This window comes from Castor canadensis, chromosome 4 (assembly GCF_047511655.1).
Source record: "Castor canadensis chromosome 4, mCasCan1.hap1v2, whole genome shotgun sequence".
Lineage (NCBI taxonomy): Eukaryota > Metazoa > Chordata > Mammalia > Rodentia > Castoridae > Castor > Castor canadensis.
Genome location: NC_133389.1, coordinates 150,844,511 through 150,869,407, shown reverse-complemented (window position 1 = coordinate 150,869,407; position 24,897 = coordinate 150,844,511). Strand labels below are relative to the sequence as shown.

Here is a 24,897-nt window from a genome sequence, read left to right as displayed (position 1 = left end):
CAGAAGCAAAGACAAAAAACACTTGATCATCTCAATAGATGCAGAAAAAGCCTTTGATAAGATCCAACATCATTTCATGATAAAAGCTCTAAGAAAACTAGGAATAGAAGGAAAGTTCCTCAACATTATAAAAGCTATATATGACAAACCTACAGCCAGCATTATACTTAACGGAGAAAAATTAAAACCATTCCCTCTAAAATCAGGAACCAGACAAGGATGCCCACTATCTCCACTCCTATTCAACATAGTACTGGAATTCCTAGCCAGAGCAATTAGGCAAGAAGAAGGAATAAAAGGAATACAAATAGGTAAAGAAACTGTCAAAATATCCCTATTTGCAGACGACATGATCCTATACCTTAAAGACCCAAAAAACTCTACTCAGAAGCTTCTAGACATCATCAATAGCTATAGCAAGGTAGCAGGATATAAAATCAACATAGAAAAATCATTAGCATTTCTATACACTAACAATGAGCAAACGGAAAAAGAATGTATGAAAACAATTCCATTTACAATAGCCTCAAACAAAATCAAATACCTAGGTGTAAACCTAACAAAAGATGTGAAAGACCTCTACAAGGAAAACTATACACTTCTGAAGAAAGATTGAGGAAGACTATAGAAAGTGGAGAGATCTCCCATGCTCATGGATTGGTAGAATCAACATAGTAAAAATGTCAATACTCCCCAAAGTAATCTACATGTTTAATGCAATTCCCATCAGAATTCCAATGACATTCATTAAAGAGATTGAAAAATCTACTGTTAAATTTATATGGAAACACAAGAGGCCACGAATAGCCAAGGCAATACTCAGTCAAAAGAACAATGCAGGAGGTATCACAATACCTGACTTCAAACTATATTACAAAGCCATAACAATAAAAAACAGCATGGTTCTGGCACAAAAACAGACATGAAGACCAGTGGAACAGAATAGAGGATCCAGATACGAAGCCACACAACTATGAGCAACTTATCTTTGATAAAGGAGCTAAAAATATACGATGGAGAAATAGCAGCCTCTTCAACAAAAACTGCTGGGAAAACTGGTTAGCAGTCTGCAAAAAACTGAAACTAGATCCATGTATATCACCCTATACCAAGATTAACTCAAAATGGATCAAGGATCTTAATATCAGACCCCAAACTCTTAAGTCGATACAAGAAAGAGTAGGAAATACTCTGGAGTTAGTAGGTATAGGTAAGAACTTTCTCAACGAAACCCCAGCAGCACAGCAACTAAGAGATAGCATAGATAAATGGGACCTCATAAAACTAAAAAGCTTCTGTTCATCAAAAGAAATGGTCTCTAAACTGAAGAGAACACCCACAGAGTGGGAGAAAATATTTGCCAACTATACATCAGACAAAGGACTGATAACCAGAATATACAGGGAACTTAAAAAACTAAATTCTCCCAAAACTAATGAACCAATAAAGAAATGGGCAAGTGAACTAAACAGAACTTTCTCAAAAGAAGAAATTCAAATGGCCAAAAAACACATGAAAAAATGCTCACCATCTCTAGCAATAAAGGAAATGCAAATTAAAACCACGCTAAGATTCTACCTCACCCCTGTTAGAATAGCCATCATCAGCAACACCACTAACAACAGGTGTTGGCGAGGATGCGGGGAAAAAGGAACCCTCTTACACTGCTGGTGGGAATGTAGACTAGTACAACCACTCTGGAAAAAAATGTGGAGGCTACTTAAAAAGCTAGACATTGATCTACCATTGATCCAGCAATACCACTCTTGGGGATATACCCAAACAACAGCCAAGTTATGGAAACAGCCAAGATGCCCCACCACCGATGAATGGATTAAGAAAATGTGGTATCTCTACACAATGGAATTTTATGCAGCCATGAAGAAGAACGAAATGTTATCATTTGCTGGTAAATGGATGGAATTGGAGAACATCATTCTGAGTGAGGTTAGCCTGGCCCAAAAGATCAAAAATTGTATGTTCTCCCTCATATGTGGACATTAGATCAAGGGCAAACACAACAAGGGGACTGGACTTTGAGCACATGATAAAAGCAAGAGCACACAAGGGAGGGTTGAGGATAGGTAAGACACCTAAAAAATTAGCTAGCATTTGTTGCCCTTAACGCAGAGAAACTAAAGCAGATACCTTAAAAGCAACTGAGGCCAATAGGAAAAGGGGACCAGGAACTAGAGAAAAGGTGAGATCAAAAAGAATTAACCTAGAAGGTAACACACATGCACAGGAAATTAACGTGAGTCAACTCCCTGTATAGCTATCCTTATCTCAACCAGCAAAAACCCTTGTTCCTTCCTATTATTGCTTATACTCTCTCTACAACAAAATTAGAGATAAGGGCAAAATAGTTTCTGCTGGGTATTGAGGGGGGGAGCGGGAGGGGGTGGAGTGGGTGGTAAGGGAGAGGGTGGGGGCAGGGGGGAGAAATGAACCAAGCCTTGTATGCACATATGAATAATAAAAGAAAAAAGAAAAAAAAAAAGAAAAAAAAAAAAAACCCAATACAAAAAAAAAAAAAAAACTAAATTCTCCCAAAACTAATGAACCAATAAAGAAATGGGCACGTGAACTAAACAGAACTTTCTCAAAAGAAGAAATTCAAATGGCCAGAAAGTACATGAAAAAATGCTCACCATCTCTAGCAATAAAGGAAATGCAAATTAAAACCACACTAAGATTCCACCTCACCCCTGTTAGAATAGCCATCATCAGCAACACCACCAACAACAGGTGTTGGCGAGGATGCGGGGAAAAAGGAACCCTCTTACACTGTTGGTGGGAATGTAGACTAGTACAACCACTCTGGAAAAAAATTTGGAGGCTACTTAAAAAGCTGGACATCGATCTACCATTTGATCCAGCAATACCACTCTTGGGGATATACCCAAAAGACTGTTACTCCAGAGGCACCTGCACATCCATGTTTATTGCGGCACTATTCACAATAGCCAAGTTATGGAAACAGCCAAGATGCCCCAGCACTGACGAATGGATTAAGAAAATGTGGTATCTATACACAATGGAATTTTATGCAGCCATGAAGAAGAACGAAATGTTATCATTCGCTGGTAAATGGATGGAATTGGAGAACATCATTCTGAGTGAGGTTAGCCTGGCTCAAAAAACCAAAAATCATATGTTCTCCCTCATATGTGGACATTAGATCAAGGGCAAACACAACAAGGGGATTGGACTATGAGCACATGATAAAAGCGAGAGCACACAAGGGAGGGGTGAGGATAGGTAAGACACCTACAAAACTAGCTAGCGTTTGTTGCCCTTAACGCAGAGAAACTAAAGCAGATACCTTAAAGCAACTGAGGCCAATAGGAAAAGGGGAACAGGTACTAGAGAAAAGGTTAGATCAAAAAGAATTAACCTAGAAGGTAACACCCACGCACAGGAAATCAATGTGAGTCAATGCCCTGTATAGCTATCCTTATCTCAACCAGCAAAACCCCTTGTTCCTTCCTATTATTGCTTATACTCTCTCTACAACAAAATTAGAGATAAGGGCAAAATAGTTTCTGCTGGGTATTGAGGGGAGGGAGAGGGAGGGGGCGGAGTGGGTGGTAAGGGAGGGGGTGGGGGCAGGGGGGAGAAATGAACCAAGCCTTGTATATGAATAATAAAAGAAAAATGGAAAAAAAAAAGAGATGATTAGTTCATGGGGGCTTGGCTCTCTGGATGGGGTTAATATAGTTATAGGAGTAGTGTCATTATCAAGAGAGTGGGATTGCTATAAAAACAAATTTGACTCTGTCTTGCTCTGTCTCTATCTCTGACTCTCCTTCTCTCCCTCCCTCCCTTGAACACATGAGCACACACACTCTTTTGTCCTTATTCCACCTCATGACATGGACAGTAAAGCACAAGATGAATTCCTTCAATCTTGGACTCCTCAGACTCCAGAACCATGAAAAAAATATTTTACTCATTTTAAACTGCTTAGTCTCAGGAATTCTGTTATAGCAGCACAAAATATATTAAGGTACCATATAAGCCCTGGATTGACCACTTCTAAACTTTTTAATGTGAAAGAGATACTTGTATTTTTTTTCCCTATTCCTTGGAGCCAAAGATAATTTCAACTCATACAAGTAATATCTTCCATAAAAAGTTGATTTTTCCAGAGTAAGCCAATGCCAAGAAAAAAATGAGATCCTTGAATCAGTCTTTATATTTATAAAAGTATGTATGCCTCTACACCCATAGGGGTAGCCTGGCCACCCCTGCTTACCTCAATGGTGAAAATTACAGGTTTCAGATCCTGGTAGGTGATCTTTATCTTTTCAATTGCTCGTTTTGCCTGTACATCCGTCTCTGCAACCACAGCACAGATGACCTGGCCTACACAAAGTACCTGTGGAAAGAAAGTACATGTGTAAAGTGGATGGAACATTATGGATGGGAGTAGGCTTTGCTCAACCTCATTAGTAGTGTCTTAGATGTCATCATTGAGCAATAAAACCTCATTGTAGAGTGAACAGTGTAAAAAATGTGTACACATGCATGTAAATGCAAAAATGATACCTGTGGAAGCTATTCCTCAAATGGGGGAGAGGAGTTAAATGGAGAGGTGGAAGGGGTGATATAGCTGATACATTGTAAGAACTTTGTAAATGCCACAATGTACCCCCACCCAGGACAAAAAAAAAAAAAAAAAACCTCATTGTAGCACATTTAACTACATGTGCTTGGCTAAAAAAAAATTTTTTTGTTTTGTTTTCTGAGATAGGGTCTTGCTATGTAGCCCAAGCTGGCCCTGAACTCAAGAAATCCTCCTGCCTCAGTCTCCCAAGTTCTGGGATTACAGGCATATACCACCATGCCTGGCACTTAGAAAAAAGGTTGTTTTGGTTGTAATGGGGTTTGAACTGAGGGCCTTGCACTACATTTTTTTAATAAAAAAGTAATGTAAATAATACAGACAGTTCCATTGGCCATTTTACTCAGTGAGTGCAAGCGCCAGAATGGATGTGAGATTGGCTGCAATCTGCATCTGTCCTCTGTTGAGCTGGGTTCACATGTGTCACCTTTGTGGTTTCACTTTAAGAATAAGCAAAGTATATTTTGTACTACGTGGCTCCTTGTGGACTGAACTGTATTCCCCATACTCATATGTGGAAGCCCTAGTCTCCAATGTGATTAAATTTGGAGACAGGACATTTACAGAAGTCGTTAAGGTTGAATAATGTCATAAGGGTGGGGCCCTAGTGCAATATGACTGGTGACTTTATAAGAAGGGGAAGAGACACCAGGGATGTCTGTGAAGAGGAAAAAGGTCACACGAGGACACAATGAGAAGCAGCCATCTTTAAGCCAAGAAAAGAAGTCTTAGAAACCAAATCTACTGGCCAACACCTTGACCTTGGACTCAAGCTTCAGAACAGTGAGACAATAAATTGCTGTTGTTTAAGCCTCTCAGCCCATGGGTGTTTGTTTGTTTGTTTTCTTGATGGTACTGGGGTTTGATCTCAGGGCTTCACACTTGCTAGGCAGGTACTCGACCTCTTGAGCCACTCCTCCAGCCCTTTTTTGCAGTAATTATAGCATTTTGCTTTTTTCTCAGGCTTGCCTGGACTGTGATCCTACTACTTATGCTTCCCATTACAGCTGGGAAGACAGGTGCACACTACCACAACTCAGCTTTCTCCCATTGAGATGAGGTCTCATATTCCTCCTTCCCTTGCCTGAACTGTGATGCTCCCTATCTCAGCCTCCCGCATAGTTTGGGATTGCAGGGATTGCTCTGTTCCTAGTATTAACTGAGATAGAGTTTTGTGAACTTTTTGCCCTTGCTGATTTCTAACCTATATCCTCCCGAGTAGCTGAGATTACAGGTGTGAGTCACCAACACGTGGTGTCAGTCTGTGGTATTTTATTATGGCAGGCCAAGTAGACTAATACAGCTGCTAAATGACAGCCAACCTCTTCAGATGGAGGTGAACCAAAAGAACGATTTGCATCATGGCTAGAGGAGAAACTGTGGGGCTCACTGAGATGTGACAATAATAATACCTAGAACTTAGTGAAAGCCATTATGTGCCAACCACTGTCCAAAGCACTTTATGTGAATTTACTCATTTAAATCCTATAATGACACAATGACGTGGGTGCTGTGATTCTTTGTCTTTTACAGATGATGAAACCCAAGGCACACAGCTGGTGAATAGAAGAACTGGAACAGAAACCTACACAGTCTGGTCCCAAAGTCAGGGGCTCAATGAGTGATTGCTGAATTTCAGTTAAAAAGTCAGAGACTTTTTATTAAAAACGGAGTGTGTGAAAGAAGGAAGGACATGGGGCAAAGACTGGTTAAGGAAGGGAGGGAGTTCAGTGTAAATAAGAGGAACTGGGTTTTTTTGTACTCTCCTTTCAAGATCTTTTAAGTAGTCATTCTATCTTGATATGGATCAGTTCCTTGCATTTACTCCAGATGAAGGTAAATGAATCCAAGCGCACATGGTGGCTGAATTAGGACTGTGATGGTTTTCTTTGCACTATGTTAATGGTGGGGGTAGGGAGGAGCCAAATAGGCTTTCCACTTCTACCCCTCAGTGGTAGAAAGAACTGAGAGGTAGAAAGGGAGAGGTGGCTGAAGATGGTCCCTTGGTGATTATCTGCACCAAAATATTTGGGAGAACAGGTCCTATACGTACCTCATCTACAGCCAACAATTTGTCAGCTTCTGCACCATTAGTTCCTGGAATATCTTCAGCTGTTATCACATCAACCACCCCAGGTAGTTTAAGGGCCTCTGATGAATCAATTGATCTGCACAGAGAGATATTTAAGAAGTAGAAATGAGCAGGCTTTGAGGGAAGGATAGAGTATGGTTGGAAATAAAAATAGTTAACAATGAATCCAGCCTGACCAATGAAAATGGACCTCTCCTGGATAGGGTCCAGGAGACTGGCTGCTGGGCCAGAGGGTAGCACTGTTAATTGCTGGGGTAAAGGTGGGGGGAGCATATTGTTGGGGAAGGAGCATTCTTTGGAAGCTTGGGACACAGGTCCTTTACTATTCAATAATGAAGTGGTAGTTCAGTGTTTCATCACCAGCTGAATAGCACCCGGTATCAGTGTCTCCTTTGGTCTACACCTGCGGCTACAACAGGGAGATGAGGTTTTGTAGGGTTAGAAAGGAAACAAGAGCCCCATAACTGTGATTTTTAAATTCTCGCTTTCATGAAGGTTATTTCTTGATGCTGCTCTGCCTTCCTCCTTCCGGTTTGGCAAACTTTTCTTTATTCCTTTCATTTTAAGTTCAGGACATTGCAGGAGAAATGGGCACATTCCTAGGAGAGAATCCACAGGTGTGCCCTTAAAAGGCTTTTGACAACTTTTGGTTTACTTACATGATTTTTGCATGAGCCCTGGTACTGGTCACCAAAGCCATGGAAAGTTCTTTATCTACTTTGGGGATGTCATCACAAAATATGGCTTCACCTGTGGCATGTTTAAGACCTGACAGGTGCATGATAGGACGTCCAACTGGATCTTGGAGAGGCTGGTGAGAATCCACTCTCTGCAGAGGAAGACGAGAGTCGCCCTTAGAATCCTTTCATCTCCACGAGCAGGTGCCTGGCCAATCACCAGCACTCCTGACTCAGGATTGAGCAACAGGACACGGGCGGGGTGTGTGGGGTGTCACATAATGAGCATGACAATTTAATGAGGCAACTGGAATGGGAAATTGTCATTTCTGTTTTGTGGCAATGTCTCAGACAGGGCCAACCTATCGTCAAAATTGAAGTAGGTGAAGGGACACTGCTTTCTCCCTCTGTGGTGCCCCTGTAACAGCCACCCCCACCTCACCTTTTTTTTTGGCAATTTAGAGGGTCTCCCTGTCCTGCTGGCTCACCATTCCAATGATCGACCTGTGCCCACAAAAAGCATCTTTATGACGAGGGCTACAGGATATAGATTCCAACGACAATGGGCCAAAATCCGAGTGAGAAACCTGAGTATAAGCTCGATCAGGGCTTCTGGCAGAGAGTGGGGGATGGGAATTGAATTCTCCTGATCCAGATTAAGGTATCCTGGCCAGCCCCGTAAGTGGCACAAAATAGATCAACAGGTGTACAAGGAGATGGAGAGAGAGTTTGTTTTGGAGCGCTTCTCCAGAGAGGTCTGTGTATGTGTGTAGGGGCTGGGGGAGGAGCTGTGCTCTAGCAAGACTACATAATTTCTCAATTGTCCTCCCAAAAGGGTGAGCTCAGTCACTTGAAGGGCTCTTGTTTGCTGACTGGAGATCAAACATTTGCAATCAGGGCTGGAGGCTGAAGCTTTGGGCTCTTCTGAGTAAATATCAAACAAATGCCCAAAGAGTATCACTTTGAGGAGACTATAATTATTAATTTGTATATCAGTCAGATGGTTCAGCCTTGAGTAATCCAGGGCCAGCTCAGGCCTGACCTTGGACGAGGAACAACTAGACAGTCAGAACTAAAAATCGCAACTCTGAAAAGCTTACTCATTCGCTGAGCACAGCCCTAGCTTATCTCTTAACATCTAGGTTTCAGTGAAATTAAACTCACTGACCTGGTACGTTTGGACTCCCTGGGGTATTGTGACCGGGAAATCTTCCAGAGCATTTAGGAATGGGTCTGCAAGTTCAGGATAACAATGGCTGGCCTGAGATGATTCAGCACAATAGAGAGGCGCTCATTAGCCTGGATGAATTGGTCTTGGGGTTATGTGAAAATTAACCCCCCAGTGTGGACAACCAAAGTCCACACTACCTCCCAGCGCTTCTTCTTATGAAAGCCCTTCTACTCCTTGTCCTTTCCCACACTGGGAGGACCTGGACTGACTGGTTTGAATCTGATCCCCACGGCACCCTGGAGGGAGAGGCCTGCCAGTGAGCTGGGGGATGGGGGTGGGAACATCAGTAACTGGGCTGGATAAACCCATCCCAGAATAAAGCAGGGTCAAATCCTGAATGCTTCCTCAGGAACTCAGTTTTTCTGAGAGAGTAGTAGAACTGGGAAGGCTGCTTCTGGATGTTGACTCAGAAACCAAATGGCAGGTCTTCATGTGAGTCAATGAAATGCAGAAGTTTTAGGAACAGTGTACCCGGTGGGGTGAGAGTTGTAATCATGGTCAGAATGGAGGAGGAAAGAGAGAGAGAGAAAGAGAGAGAGTATCAGTTCTGGTCTTTTTGAAAAAAAAAAAAAATTGGTTTTTTTTTTGCATTTTGTTATGGTTTTGAATATGGAATATTCCCCACAGACTTATATTTTGAATGCTTAGTTCCCCAGCTGGTGGTGCTATTTTGGGAGGTTTTGGAAACTTTGGTAGGTGGTACTTAGCTAGAGAAAGTAGGTTAGTAAGGATGGTTTCTTGGGGATATCCTGTCCCTGTCCCCTTTCTCTCTCTGCCTCTATCTCTGTGTGTTTCTCTCTGCTTCTTAGCCTATGTGATATGAACTGCTCTGCTCCACCATGATGGACTAAACCCTGGAAACCATGAGCCAAAATAAATCTTTCCTTCTTTAAGTTGCTTTTCTTGGATAGTTGGTCCCAATGACGAAAAGTCTGACAAATTCATACTGGCTATAAAATTCTAGAAAAAACAAAAGGAATTTATAACATCACAAAGCAGATCAGTGGTTGCCTGGGCAAGGGTGGGTGGTGACATAGCAGGCACAGCGTGCTCACTCTTTGAGGTGACAGAAATGCTCCATATCTAGTACATTAAGGTGGTGGCTACACAGGTATTCAATTTGTCAAAAAATGCACTGAATTTAAATAGGTACAATTTCCTGACTTTAAATTATATTTCAGTAAAGTTAATTTTAAAAGAAAAAAAATCATACACTGGAGGCAGAGGCAACATGTTTCAGTGCTCAGCAGTGTGGGCTGAAGAGAGTTTGACACCTGGAGTTTCATGTAGACCTTTAGGGCTGAATCTCTGAGGAGGGCTGATGGGAACTAACAAGGCCTGACTCAACAGGTGACATAGGCTGCCCACAGACAGTTTGCAAAAGCAGTGGGAAAGCTGGGAACTTACAGACTGCAAAACCAGGTGTTATGAGTTGATTTGCATCCTCCCAAATTTCTATGAAGCCCTAACCCTGAATACCTCAGAATGTGACCTTATCAAAACAAGGTAGGATCTTTACTACAGAAGTAATTAAGTGAAATGAGGTCATTAGGATGGGCTGTAACCCAATATGGCTGGTGTCATTATAAGAAGGGAAAATTTGGAGACAGACTTGCATAAAGGGAGAATGTCATGTGAAGGCAGATATCAGGGTGACACTTCTACAGCTAAGATACCCCAGAGATTGCCAGAAAACCACTGGAAGTTAGGCAAGAGGCATGGAATAGAGAAAAACCAATCCTGCCGACACCTGATCAAGGACCTCTAGCCTCCAACACCGTGAGACAGTAACTGGTGTGACAGCAGCCCAAGCAATCTCATCCGTCACGCACTTACCTGCATAGAGAACAGCTTTACTTGTGCCTTCAGTTTCTGCAAAACCTCCAGGTAGAACCTGAAGAGGAAGCTCACTACCAGAGTCCTCTTGAACTCTACCTTGCCCCCGGGAGCTGAACCTGGGAGGGAGACCTCATCCAGAAGCAGCCTGCAAGCCTCGTCCAGCATCAGCTCATTCCAGCGCCTGGTAGGATTAGAGGCAGGAAGGAGCCAGTTAAAGGGCAGCCTTGATTGCATAGCATGTCACATTTTAGGGAGCCCAGAGTTTCATTTATTGAATTGGAAGGGAGCTTAGATATCACCTTATCAAGCCTTTCTGGAGCATCACGACCTGGGGAGACCCAAGAGCCACAGCAGGGTGAGGACAGGACCTCTTCCATTGCAACATAAATCAAGCATGCTCGAGAGTCAGTGCATACTAGAACCAAGTACTAAGTAAGCGGACCATTAACTACTGTGAATGAACAGGACCCCGAGTGCCGCCTTTATTCAGGAAGAAATGGAGTGCACCCCGCGGTGGAAGGGTTTGGTGCTGCATGGACTCTGCCCTGTGCACAGCACTGATCTGCAGAAGGGAATGAGGGCCAGCTGGGAAACACCACCTGCTGGCTGAAACTGAGGCCTGGGTTTTGTTGTGTTCCTCAATCCAAAGAAAGGCATAATTGAGGTCAACAAAGGTTTAGTTCATTCAGCAAAAGTACAGAAAGAGCAAGCGGTGATCTTACAAGGAGGAATTTCCATCTTTCCAGTACTTTCCCAGCACCTGCCAGAGCCAAATTCCCTCTTGGTTTTGCACTATCAAGTTTCGCCCTCAGGGTGCAGGGTTCATAGCTTACCTGCCCAGGAGCTGCAGGCAGGATTTGGGCGCACTGACTGTGGCAGCCCCCAGCCCTCCGTAGGAGATGCTCAGGTCCTCAATGGTGTCTGTGCCTTCTTTGAACAGGACTCGCATGCCAGCATTCACATCAGGCAAGGCATTTTGCTGGCACTGAGCCATTCGGAAGGCGGCCACAAATTCCCACTGTGGAGACAAAAACCATTGGGGTTATCTGATATATCAGAACAAAGAATATGGTTTCTGCTTCTTGGTGCCTCTAATTACTTAGAAGCACTCTAAAGGAGCAGAATGGACAGCAGAGGACACCCTGACTGCCTGCTTGTTTAAAGTAAGAATGGTGTCCTTCCAAAGGCCCGTTTCCAAGGCCCCGGACACCTTCAATGTGCACTTTCCTTCTGAGGCCAGGACTCTGTATGGAGTTCCTGTGGAGACCCTGCCTGGAACCACTGCTACGTGCTTGTGTTTTCAGGAGCCATTCCTGCTAGTTTTCACGTGGCTTTGTCCTCTGTGAAGATGGTGGAGTCCTCTGAACACAGGGGCTTTTAAAGTTCAAAGAACACCCACCCCATTTCTCAGTTTGTAGAAATGATCGCTTTTCTATTTGGTGAAACTCAAAAGGGAGCCACAGAAATTTTCAACACTGGACTAGAAAATCCTGTATCAGGATCAGGAGTTGGGGGCAATGGCTGCCTCAGTGGCCCCTTGGCACCCTGGTCTCTGGTGTGCCCAAGATGGGGCCAATGAAGATGGCCTGTGTCCCTTGATGCATTTCTCTGAGGGTGCTCAGGTTTGATCTGCCTGATTTTCTGTCTGCTGCCTTTACACATGCTTTTGAATGGGAATACATTTCAAAGTTTACATCCCAAAGGAAAAACTAATGAAGAACATTCATGGCTGAAACTAACAAAACAAGACTTCCTGCATGTGGGCTACCTCCTGGCTTTAAATTGCTGTGAGTCTCTCTCTTATTGCCTCTCTCAGGGAAGCCTGTCTTCTTGGATTCAGGCACAGGTTTGGAGCAAGGGACAAGGAACAAGGAGTGAGGGCAGAAGGCTACCTCTGTGGCCAGCTGGGTGGCCACATCAACCCCAGGGATCCCAGCCTAGCAAACATCTGGAGGCCCTGGACTCTTGTCTCCCTGTGGGCCAGGTATAGAAGCTCCATGCCACAGCCAGAGAACTTTCACCCGTGGAAACTCAGGGCGGGAAGCATGAGCACAGGCCCTCCTTAGGCTGCACCCCACAGCTGCAACAACACCCTGGAGTGGCATGCTTGTGGCTAGTCCAGGGCCTTGGTGTGGAACTAATTTGTACTGGGACAGGAAACAGGTTTTTAGGGCAGTTATTTTCCTTCCATCTGTTTTCATATTTCTAAAGATGACTGGACTCTGTTATGACAAGGGAAAGGCAACTTCAGAGCAACCAGCGGGATTCTTACCTTTTGAGAGTGAGGAATGTGAACAGATTCCAAAATCTCCTCTGGCTGGAGGTCTGTACTTGCCAACCTAGCTAGAAAATGTTCATTTAGAGGAATCTGTCGTGTACCCTCTGTGGAAGAAAATGGCATTTCTGCACAGTCACAACAAGAAAAGCAAGAACATCCTGTATGTTTAAATGCTGACTGTGAGAAAAGAAGGTACACTTGTGAACAGAATGATGCAGAGGTCTGAGTCCATGACACTGTTGCAGGAGGCCTGTCCCTCCACTGCTCATGTGCCATGTGCACTGAGGTCACCTCCACCTCACAGGCCTGCCAGGCTGATGGGTTTTCATCTTTCAGCAGATGCTGCTAGTTAAATAGAACCTGCTCAAGACTCAGGATTAAGGCACAGGTATAAACACTACTTCCACTATTGATAGAGTTCAGATTATTGGGTTTGTTTTTATATTTGCTGCTGTTCTGAGCTCCTATGCAACTCACACTTCTACAGCGAAGTGAACAGTTTACAACACCTTCCTGCTCAGCTGTCACCTCTTGGTGATCAGAGCTGTGCCCTCTGGCTTCAAAACGTAGTTTGTGTCCTGAAGAGGTCAAACTACATAGGAATGACCTAGGTTCCCTCCCTGACACCGTTAGCACTGTGCTGGTTGGAATGCAGTTGTAGATGTGAGGGCGTGGGGAATCCCAGGGAGCCCCTGCTGATCTTAGCCCACTGCCCTGCTGCTGATCAACTGATCAGCTGATCTGCCGTTCTCACTGGAGTGGGGACTGTGCTTTCTAGGGTAGAGATGGCTTTGGCCGAGCTAGGAAAGCAGAGACTATCAGCCAAAGGAACAGTGCCACTACCATTATAGTAGAAAGCCCTGGATGGGGATCAGGCTACCCTCACCACCCTGGGGCCCCCGAAGTCTTGGCTTCTTCTCTCTTGGTCTCTGGGGAGCCAGGTGGCAGGGGGAAGGGGTCATCCCAAATTGTAGGCCTGGAACACTCAGTGAAAAGTCCCTTGCCTCCTGGCTGGCTTCACGCAAAGCCCAGTAGGTAAGAGCTGTAGGGATGAATGCTTTCCCCAGCCCCCAAGCCTGTCCTCACCATGTCTGCACTCCCATCTGAGAGGGATGGGCTTGTGTTAGCCAACAAACACCTCAGGGAGGATGGCTTTCCTGGGCACATGCAGCCTGGAAGCCCACAGGTGCAGAACTGCAATTAGTTCTTTTGTACTCCTTGTGCCTGGGGCACACTGCCAATGGCTCATTGGAGGGGTGGGAGGGACAGAGGGAGTAGGTATTGGACTGGTTATGGGTGAGGAAGGCAGAGGGGCATTTTAGAGCTGGAGGCCTGGGGAGAGGACAGTATGACTTGGGGAGAAGGGGGAGCATACTCATTGGGAAATGGGACAGTTTGGGGCTCACAGCTAAGGTTTGAACATCCCCTCCAAAACTCATGTACTTTGTGAATTTAATTGCCATTAAATTTCAATATTGCAATATTAAAAGATGGGATCTTTGAGCTAGGGGTGTAGTTCAGTGGTAGAGTACTTGCCTACCATGTGCAAGGGTCAGGGATGGATCTCAATCATGGGGTTGAAGGGAGCAGAGAGATGCAACCCTTAAAAGGTGAATAGATCACATGGGCTCCAACCTCATGGGTTTGCTATGTGCCATTACAAAAGGATGAGTTTGCCTCCTTCTGCTCTCTCTTGTCTTTCTGCCTTCTATCATGGGATAAAACAGCAAGAAGACCCTCACCAGATGCCAGCACCTTGATCTTGGACTCTCTAGCCTCTAGAACTGTGAGAGATAAATTTCTGTGCTTTATAAATTATCCAGCCTCAGTATTTGGTTATAGCAGCACCAAACTAAGATAGCATCTGATCATTCTCTGGACAAGTGAGCCATGCTGGGAGTTACACTGGCTGGAGATGAAGTATGTGAAGTGTCCAGCACAGCTTGGCATGTAGTTGGCCTTCAGTCCAGGGTGTGTTAGCCTCTGCAGAGTGGTCAGAGGCAGTGTGAATGCACAAGCTGGAAGGGCAGTTTAGCAGGGAGCTACCCCAAGGGAATGTTCCAGCCAGCAATTAAAATGAATCACTACCTCCTTTCCCACCCAGGGGCTCACATGTTTGGATGTCTGCTGCAAGTCCTCCCCAGACTTATGGCTTCTTATGTAGCACTTGAGGAAGGCGAGGGGGGTTTAGAAGGTGCCTCAGGGGAGCTTCAGACGGTGTTGGTGGACGGAGGTCTGCCAGGAGGAGGGGGAAGGCAGGAGTGGTCCCTCAGGTCACAAGGAGGTGCTCACTGAAACCTTGCTCTCTCATTGGCCTCTGCGTACCACACCCAGTGTATGCGGCCCAGGCAAGAACACATGGGTTAACTGAGTGTGTGTGTGTGTGTGTGTGTGTGTGTGTTGCCAGAAGGAAGCATGATGGTCCCTGCTCAATGTGCCTTCCCCCATGACAGATGTTTCCCATGGTGAACCAATGATCTGAGCTGTGGCTTAAAGCAACTACGTAATCAAAAAAAAAATTAACAGAAAGTCAAAAAATCTTTACATGCTGTTCAGAGTGTTCTGGGGTACTTACCTTCTTTTTTCTTTTTTTGGAAGGGAGGGATTGGGGTTTGAGCTCAGGGTTTTGTGCTTGCAAAGCAGGCGCTCTACCTCTGGAGCCACACCTCCAGCCCTGAGGGACTTACCTGTGGATAGCAGATTGACAACAGCATTACCCACAGCGAGAACTGGGTTCAGATCTGAATAGCAGTGCCGGCTTATAATATGTCCTCCGAAGGACTAGGGACAGAGAGTGACAGCTCAGTCAGTCTCTCAGTTCTTCTGCCCCATAGGCGCCTGCTTATGGCCTTCTCAAACAACCCAGTGAGATGGAGGCCATTAGCCCTCTTTCATGGCTGAAGACAATGGGCACAGAGAAATAGTGAAACTTGACCAAGGTCCACCAGATAGGATGTGAGTTCAGTGGCCAATTCTGACAGGGCAGATGGCCAAGGGGCCAGCCACAGAAATGCTGTCCTGCTTTTATATACAGGATCTCAGCTTCTTCCTCATGGACTCCGAAATGGGCCACACCATGGTGTTGGCTATGCACACCATGGACAGATACCTTTAGTATCTCAGAACTGTTTTGTTTCCTTTCTTCTGTTTGAATAGTTCAGAGATATTTCTGTGAATGCAGCCTCTGACTAAACTAGGTTCTTTGACAGGCTTATTGTGAAATTAACAAAACCATCATGTCCCTTTCTCACCTGTGTTGCTGCTTAGTCACTGTGGATTTGATTTAAGAGTTCTCCTTTAAATATTTTATTAAATAACATTTGTCAACTTTAAACATTTATTTATTATGCCTGTTGCTTCAATCTGCTGAGATCTTTTATCATAGGATTCTGCCAGTGCTCTTATTTGATATTTCAGGGATATTAAGACCCAGGTGCCATGTGCCCTGTGATTGAAGCAGGGAACTTACTGCCATGTTCCGGATCTGCTGGCCTGCCAGGCTCCGCAGGTGCTTCAGGAGGGCCTGGTAGGTCTGAGTTTTCTCCTCCGGGAGCTCAGAGATGCTCTTAGCCAAGATGTCCTTCACCTGGGCCAGGCTGCAGCCAGCGCCAATGGTCAGTCCTGGAAAGCAAGTTGTTTTTGTTGGTGACATAGAGGAGCAGTAGAATTGTCATCATGGCACCACGGCCTTAGTGTTTGGCTATGACGGTGCTTTCTACGTTGGTTGTCAGATCACCGGGAACTCAAAACCATACAGAAGTCTGCCTCCACATTCACTAAGTTAGGGTCTATTGGCACGTGGTTTTGTAAAAGGCTCCCTACAGATCATCCTGGGCCATACTCTTCTTTGGACAGACACTAGAAAATTGAGGCTAGAGAGGAGGAACGACAGGTAGTAGACCCTTCTAGAGCCTTTCACGACTCCTCACCTGAGGAGGTTGCTAAGCTTATAAGAGGGATATGTGAAGTTGCTTTGTGATTAAGGGAGATAAATCTGATGGCGTTAGCCATCATAATGGCAAAAGTCATTCCATTCCGTGGGTCATAGTCAAAAATCAATAACGCTCTGACTGCAGGTTTTACCACCCTTCCAGGTGGGTGGATGCTCATCATCTTCAATGGCAGCTTATGAGGGACATTGGCCAGTCAGAGTGGACACAGCCCAAGCAAGCAGCTGCCTCGGGCATTCTGTTGGTGTTGCCGGGTGTGGGGAAGTTGGGGGTTTGGGCAGGGGAATAAGGGGAGCAATGAGAGAATGTTCAGAAGGACCAGGATAATATTTGCTAACTGGCCAGGAAGTAATTCAACATTTTGATAAATGTTTTAGCCAAATTTGTGAGGATTGAAACAATATTAGCAAGAACTTCAGAGTTTCTTTTCAGTAGGGATGGAAAGGTTCAAATTAATCTTCAAAAGTAAAGTGGGCCAGGAGCCAGTGATTTACATACATAATCCTAGCTACTAGGGAGGCTGTGGTGGGAGGTGGGGGAGAATTGCCATTTGAGATCAGCTGGGACAAAAAAGTTCTCAAGACTCCATCTCAACCAACAGCTGAGCATGGTGCTATGCACCTGTCAGCCCAAGCTCTGTAGGAGGTTGAGATTGGGAAGATTGTGGGTTCAGGCCAGCCTTGGCAAAAAAGTTCATGAGACCCCTATCTCAATGGAAAAAAGCTGGGCATGGTGGTGTGTGCCTGTCATTCTAGCAATGGCAGGAAGACTGAAATAGGAGGGTCACGGGCCAGACTGCCCTGGGCAAAAAAGAGACCCTATCTCTAAAGTAACCAGAGTCTGGAAGCATGGTTCGAGTGGTAGAACACCTGCCTAGCAAGAGCAAAGCCCTGAGTTCAAACCCCAGTACCACCAAAAAAAAAAAAAAAAAAAAAAGTGGTCACCCAGACCATCAGGAGGTGACTTAGTCAGTCTTTTAAAATTGATCCTTGACTTCCCTGGATTTTGCAGGATGAGATGCTACCATGCAGGGTCTGAGTTGATAGCACTAGTGGGGTTGGGTAATAATTGCAGTTGTTATTTTTAATCAGGTTTGATTTTTCCCCCTGGTTGACTAATCTTTGAGGATATCTCACCCTCCTCATACCTGTATTTTCTCAATATTAAAATATACTTGGTACAATATTTTCCCCTTCTCTGCCAGCATACGTTCACAGCACCCCCAGTTCTTCACTAACTTCAGCCAACTGAAGAGGTTTCAGAAAGGACTACCTGCTCCTTACTACCCATACGTTAAGCAAATATTGCCAAAAAGTAACTAAACTGTTCCCCTCACCACCAATGTCTCAGCCTGGAGTCCTTACCTTGTGCTTGTTCAGCATCTCATGAAAGGCACATTTGTAGAAGATGGGTTCTGTTCCCACACCAAACCCAGCAGAGATGGTGTATTGCTTCCTTATAACTGCAGTTTCTGTTGGAGCCTGGTCTTTAACTTCTGCAAAAATTCTGGCCTTTTCTTTGCAGGAGCCTAGGCAGGCCTTATTAGTAGGGAAATCTTATGTGTGTTATTATTAAGGTCAGAGGCTTCACACAGTCCAGCATAACTGCCTCTTTTTTTTTTAAAGCTGTACTGGGATTTGAACTCAGAGCCTGAGCTTGCCAGGCAAGCACTCTTTCACTTGAGTCATGCCTCCAGATTTTTTTTACTTTAGTTATTTTTCAGATAGGGTCTTGTGCTTTTGCCTGGGGCCAGCCTCAGACTGTAATCTTTCTATCCATGCCTCCTGTGTAGCTGGGATTATAGGCGTGAGCAACCCTGCTAGGCTCTCCTTTGGACAAAGGTAGAAGAGGACAGTTGAACTCTAGGAGGGAGTGAAATGTCAGCTGTCTATTCTATTGTCTCAGTTCTCATAAGATTTCAAGTTTAAGTTGAGGCCAGACAATTCATTTGGGATTTTTTGCTTGGTCATTTCCATTGTTTACATCGCGACTTCACTTTGTACTAGGCTATTCTATTTACTGAAGCTCTATTTATAGTTTACTCCACCTCTGGTCACAGAACCCAGTTTGCATGTCAGTGGAGTTGGAAAGAGCTTCAACTCTGATCCTCAGAAAGTGTTTTAACTCAATGTCTCCCGGCATTCATGGGCCCAAATAAATATACATCAACTCTCTGGAGCTCTTTATTCTGAAGATTTTAAGAAAAGAAGTATACTGCACCAAATTTGTGAGTGATATGGATGAACATGCAAAATTTATATAAGCATTTAAGTCAAAATTACTGCTGTCACAGAAATTTATTTCCTGAGGGGTGCTGTTGGAGGAACAGCTGCCTCCAGCTCACCCAGAAGTGTGCTCCTCTCATTCTTCTGGGCCACAGGATTTGCATGGAAATGCTCTTGACAGCCACTAGAGGGCACTCATGCTTTAATTTTAAGAGGCCAGAGGTAGGTCACATTGCTTATATTGGCTAAGAGGACCAAACTGAGAAGTTAACGCAAACAACCATTGGATCAGTTGTGGGGAGAGGATGGGAGGAGTAATGCCAGTAATTGTTCTGAATTAGAACCCAAACACCAGTCAGTCTGGGGTTCTTCGACAAGTCCATTTTTTTTTTTTTTAAATCTCAGTTTCTTCATCTAGAAAATGAAAGTTTGGGTTGTATTGAGGATTTTGAATAGTGCTCTGAAGGGCCCCTTGGGGACAGACACAGAGGGCTCTGAGACAGGGAGGGATAGGAAAAAGTCTTTCCTCTTCTTATTTTATTCAAGTCTCAAAGATAGGGCTGTATTTTTTTTTTTTTTTGAGCTCCTCCTGCTCAGCCTCCTGAGTGCTGGGATTACAGATGTGGCCTACTGTGCCTGGTGGGATTTCTTCCTCCCCTCACCCTTCTGCTCACACCAGTACACTATTTGAATTGTTTCAAGATGGAAGCTGGGTAAAACCCAAGAAGGGCTCCCTTTCCTTGCTAATGGGTGGCATCAGGCCAGGGAAGAGCAGCATCCCTGGTCTGTAATGCAATCTAAGTTTGGCTGATTATGGTTAGAGGCCAGGACTATAGCACTTCTGGTAGCCGTGATTGAGTTGTGGTAGATTCCTCCTGCTCTGCCCACCACCGATCCCCACAAACACACAGTGACCTACAACTCTTCTTTTGATTTTTTTTTTTTTTTGGTGGTATTGGGGTTTGAACTCAGGGCCTCAGGGCCTCACGCTTGCTAGGCAGATGCTGTACCACTTGAGCCACTCCACCAGTCTCCTATAAGTCATTTTTGATTAAAGCTTTCAGTTCTGTCAATCACCCTGCTGCCTAAGTTAAGGAAATCATCATTACCCTTGCATCCCATTACATTCATGTCTGGATGTACTCATTCATTTGGTTTTTTTCCCCTGCATTCATTTATCAGCCATTGACTGAGCACTTATGTGCATGCACACGAGCTCTTGGGGACAAAGAAAGGAAAAGAATAAGGTCCATTTGCTAAAGAGTTTGTCATGCATCTTGAATGTGAATTCTTGTGTATTTCTTCCTACTTTTGAGTTCTGTCTCACCTGATATATTCTACACTAATGGGTTCTTAAGAGTGCTGTAAGCAACTGGGGGTGCTTGCGTGTAGATTTTTAACCTCTTGTCATTGTTACCACAAGACAAGTAGCATCTGAATGCAGGACAATGCTTCTCCTACTTTTCCTCTGAAACGCCCTTCCGCCTGTTCTCTCTTGTATCCTCTTTTCAAAGTGACAGTGCAAATACTTTGTCTCTGGGACATCCTGGTATTTTATAGGCAAGAATCCTGCAAGTCAGTGCAAGGTCTTGAATGATATCATTTGGATAGTTCATATTCCCCCCCCCCCAAATTTAAATTTTTAATTAGCATACATTAATTATACAAGGGGGTTTCATTGTGATTCTTATATAATGTACTTTGATCACATTCACTCTGACTATATCACTGTTTCTTAATCTTCCTTTTTCCTCCACTTTCCCCAGAAAGGCTTTTGATGGTGAAGTTTCACCATGGGAACCCACTCTCACCTTAGAAAAATGATGAAGAGTTGGCCACACAAGATAAATGGACAAGGAGGTTCTGACTTATTTGGTAAGTATAAATTTAGTTCAGGAATCACTTTATTAATTTCTTACTAAAACACCAGGAGCTTACCATCACTTGTTTTAGTCACCATTCTCAGCTCAGAGATCCTAGCAGGAGAGAGGAGAATTGGGTAAAAGTGTCCTCGAGATTTCATTGCAGGACCTGAGGAGTAAATGTAGTTTTAGAGACAGGAAAGAGGAAGCCTCTTTTCTTTTGCATCGAAATTTTCTCATAAAAATATTCAGATACAAATTTTAAGCATTGGCAAAAAGCATGTATAGAAATGAAAACAATGACCATATACCCTGCCAGGTAAATTTATACAGCATGCGCCCTAATGTATGTACTCATTTATTTACTACAATTATATAAAAATAGGAAATGAAAGGGAGGAAGACTTTTAAAAAGGTCTTGCACAGAGGTACAAGGATATTTGTGGACTGGGTATGTAGCTCAGTGGTAGAGAGCTTGTCTAGTATGAACAAGGCCCTAGGTTTGATCCCTAGGACTGCAAAAACAAACAACCCCCCCCCCAAAAAAAGGATATGAAATAATATTTTCAATAGCCCATAGTTGGAAACAGCTGACCTTCCATAATAAAAGGGAGGGCAAATTGTTTCATGTTCATACAGTGGAATAAAACACAGCTACATGCATTGATAAAGGTGAACCTAAGGTCAAGAATGTTGAATGAACAAAGAAAATTGCAGAAGAGTAACAGTATCAGTCTATTTATGTGAAGTTTAAAAATGTGCAAAATGAAATGACATGTTGTTTAGGGATTCAAATATATGTGGTAAAATTATAAAAACAAGGAAGAGACTGAATGACAAAATCAGCCAAAGATCTGCCTTCAAGAGAGGAAGGGAAGAAAAGGAAAGTAGTTTGGGAGGGTCTATGGGGGCCTTCAAAATGCTTGGGAAAGTTCATGTTCTTTTTTTCTTGCAGTGCTGGGGTTTGAACTCAGGGCCTTCACCTTGAGCCACTCCACCAGCCTTTTTTTGTGATAGGTTTTTTTGAGATAGGGTCTTGGGAATTATTTGTCTGGGCTGGCTTTGAACCACGATCTTTGTGATCTCTGCTTCCTGAGTAGCTAGGATTCAGGTGTGAGCCACCGGTGCCCAGCTTAAAACTTTTTTTTTTTTGAGTGAATTTTTGAGACTTTTAATTTTTTTGGCAGTACTGGGGTTTGAATTTACTGCTTAGTTTAGTGCTTGGTAGGCAGGCACTCTACCACTTGAGCCACTCTGCCAGCAAAGTTCAAGTCTTTAAAATGGGTGTGGGTTGTCACTGGGTATACTTTGCATTGTTAATATATCCATAGATACTTTAATAAAATTTCATATGTCTACTCAGTATTTAACAAAACAAAGTGAAAAGGGGCAAGATGAATTAAATGATTTTTTAAAAAAACCCTCTCTTACTTTTACCCACATCTCAAAGGGTTACCCTGCATACTGCTAAGGTATATGTTCATCTAACTTTGGACACCACTGGCTTTATTTCATAGGGTGAAGTCTTTCATTCCTAAAAGGTAGAGCAAGAACAACCTGGCATTAACAGTGGAATTTGAACCATTAGAATCACTCACCAAGTGAGGTGTTGCCCAGGATAAGAGGAGCTGCAGGATGCTTTGCTTTCAGCTCTAAGAGATCCTGGAGGGTCCCAGGGGAGATCCATGTAACTCTTTCTCCATAAAAGGTCAGAGTTCGTTTTTCTGAGCTCTCAGCCATTCTCTAAGGGCAAGTAACAAGTATGTCCAGTTGTGTGCACAGCAGTCCTCCTGAGTCATACAGGTCCCAGGGTGAGCTATGTTCCTCTAGAAAGATTTTAGGGGTTCTGAAGGTCCACTTGCCCAGGAAGATACTACATCTGTTGGCTAATACCTGAATTCCTGTAATCAGATGACCTTTTGGGGACAAGTGACAATTATTAACTGACACCTGTCATTGGACCATTCAGGATGGTTAATTTAGTTTCATGACCTTAAAATCACAATTATCCTAATGATCCTAAATTAATATCTTCAGCCTGGACTTTTCCTCTGAAAGCCAAGTTATATTTGAATGAGTATTTACCGACTTAATGTCCCCTCGTAGATGTGAAATAAGCATCTCAAGTTTCAATCTTCCTAAACTGAGCTCCCCATAGCCAGCCCTTTTCTAAGGCCCTGAAGAGGAACTTCCAAAAGGAAAAATGACCCGCTCCTCTGGAGTTCTCCCTGATCTCTTTCAATAGCAACTGTTCCCTTCCAGTTGCCCAGAGCTCCAGGGTCAGCCTTAACTCCCCTCTCTCTCTTCCACAACCACATCGTACTCATCAGTAAGCTGGTTGGCTTTTCTTCCAAAATATACCCAGAATCCACTTGCTCATCACCACCTCCACCAGCAGCCTGGTCTAGCCACCACCCTCAGGGTGGCATTAGTCCCTTGATGGGGCTACATTTCCTTCCCTTGTCCCTCTGCAACCATTCTCAGCCCAGCAATGGAAATGGTCCCATTATGACATCAGCAATCTGCCCAGTCTCCCTAATAGCTTCTCTTCTCGTGCAGAGTAAAAGTAAAGCAGCACTAAGTCCAACAAATCTGCCCTGAAGGCGTCTGACCTTTGTGCTCACTCTGCTTCAGCCAGGCTGGTTTCCACTCTGTCCCCTGATCAGGCCAGTGTTCTCTTGCCCTTAGGACCTGTGTGCTTGCTGTTCCCTCTTCCTGGATTACTCTTCTCCACATATCTTTGTGACTGGCTCCCTTTCTTCCTTCCAGACTTTCCTCATGTGTTTCCTTCTCAAAAAAAGTCTTCTCTGGCTAGTATATTTAAAATTGTAACCACCTGCATCTCGTCCTCACGCTCTGCTTTATTTGTGTTCTCCTTACTACTCTCACTTGCTAACAGATGATATCTTTTTTTTTCCAGCAAATGGCATAAGTTTATTACACATGATATCTTTTATCTATTATTTTGCTTATTAGCAATCTTTCTTACTGGGCTACAAACTCCTGTAGGGCATGACTTTTTGTTAGTTTTGTTCCCTTTTGTAGATCCAGTGCCTTGAACACTGCTGGCATATTGTTGAATGAATACATATTTTTGAATTAACGAATAAACACATCAGAACCCCCTTGAAAAAGGTACTTCATACAATGGGATACTGGATGTCAGAAGGGGGATGGAGATGCTGATAGGAGAAAGGGTGAGGAGTCAGGGTGCTTCTGGAATGTTCCTTGGGGTCAATGCACTGGAGTTGCTGAAAAGACCTAGTAGGTGGTTAGCAAAATTGAATTGCCCAGACATTTGATAGGGACATATTCCAGATGATAATGATGACAGTAAAGGTAAAATCATTTAAAAAAAACAACCCAGCTGTGGCTTAGGGCATGTGTCCCAGGGATCAGCCAAGGCTTGGTGAGCTGGGAGGAGGCAGGCATCTTGATCTTAGCAAATATTTCCCCAATTCAACATGTCCCAGGAAGGAAGTGGGTGGATTTAGAAAACTGGGTTTACAACCAATGATATTTAAACAAGCACGTAACCCAAACCATCTTACCAAGAGTTCTGGGGGAAATATGAGCTCCTGGGTCGGGTCCAAGGGCTGGAACTCCTCTCTCGCAAATAACCCTGTGCAAATCTTTATAGAAGGAAGAAGCAGATGGTCTTGTCAGGCCAGCTCAGCTGGAAACAGTATAGTACTGGCTCTCCTAGTTCTCCTAGTTCAAGTCAAATAACTTAAAACAAGAATCTTATTGTAAGGAAGAGATTAATTTGCCACAAACATGATGCTAAAGGAAAGCGTCCTATGAAATATTCTAAAGAGTATTCTGGGAAATGCCAGGACATTCTATGAAAAATGAATAGACTTTAAAGAAGTTTAAGAAATCCTCTCCTCTATGCCCCAACTGCTATCCTCAACTTGAATCCTGAGATTCAAATTGCTAAGGTTCTGAGAAGTTCTGTAGTTTAAGTAAAAATGACTCTAAACATATAAGCCCATGCATAAATACACACACAAACTCCAAATCATAATAATAGCGCTTATCGAGTGCTTTGACATGCAGTAATAATTTACCTAATCTTTATGATAATTATATAAGGAAATTAAATTATTATCCTTT

The 24,897-nt window shown here is 43.8% G+C and overlaps 1 protein-coding gene across 1 annotated transcript in view; it reads right to left on the bottom strand.

Moving 5' to 3' along the window:
• Positions 1–24,897, bottom strand: part of LOC109688486 (aldehyde oxidase 2-like) — an 85,503-nt gene that overhangs the window by 48,050 nt on the left and 12,556 nt on the right. Inside the window, 12 exon segments of the mRNA XM_074072309.1 lie at positions 4,259–4,381; positions 6,681–6,795; positions 7,379–7,548; positions 8,565–8,657; positions 10,464–10,647; positions 11,300–11,484; positions 12,739–12,848; positions 15,432–15,525; positions 16,214–16,365; positions 20,858–20,950; positions 22,380–22,524; positions 24,333–24,413. Coding sequence (XP_073928410.1) covers positions 4,259–4,381; positions 6,681–6,795; positions 7,379–7,548; positions 8,565–8,657; positions 10,464–10,647; positions 11,300–11,484; positions 12,739–12,848; positions 15,432–15,525; positions 16,214–16,365; positions 20,858–20,950; positions 22,380–22,524; positions 24,333–24,413 — 1,545 coding nt within the window.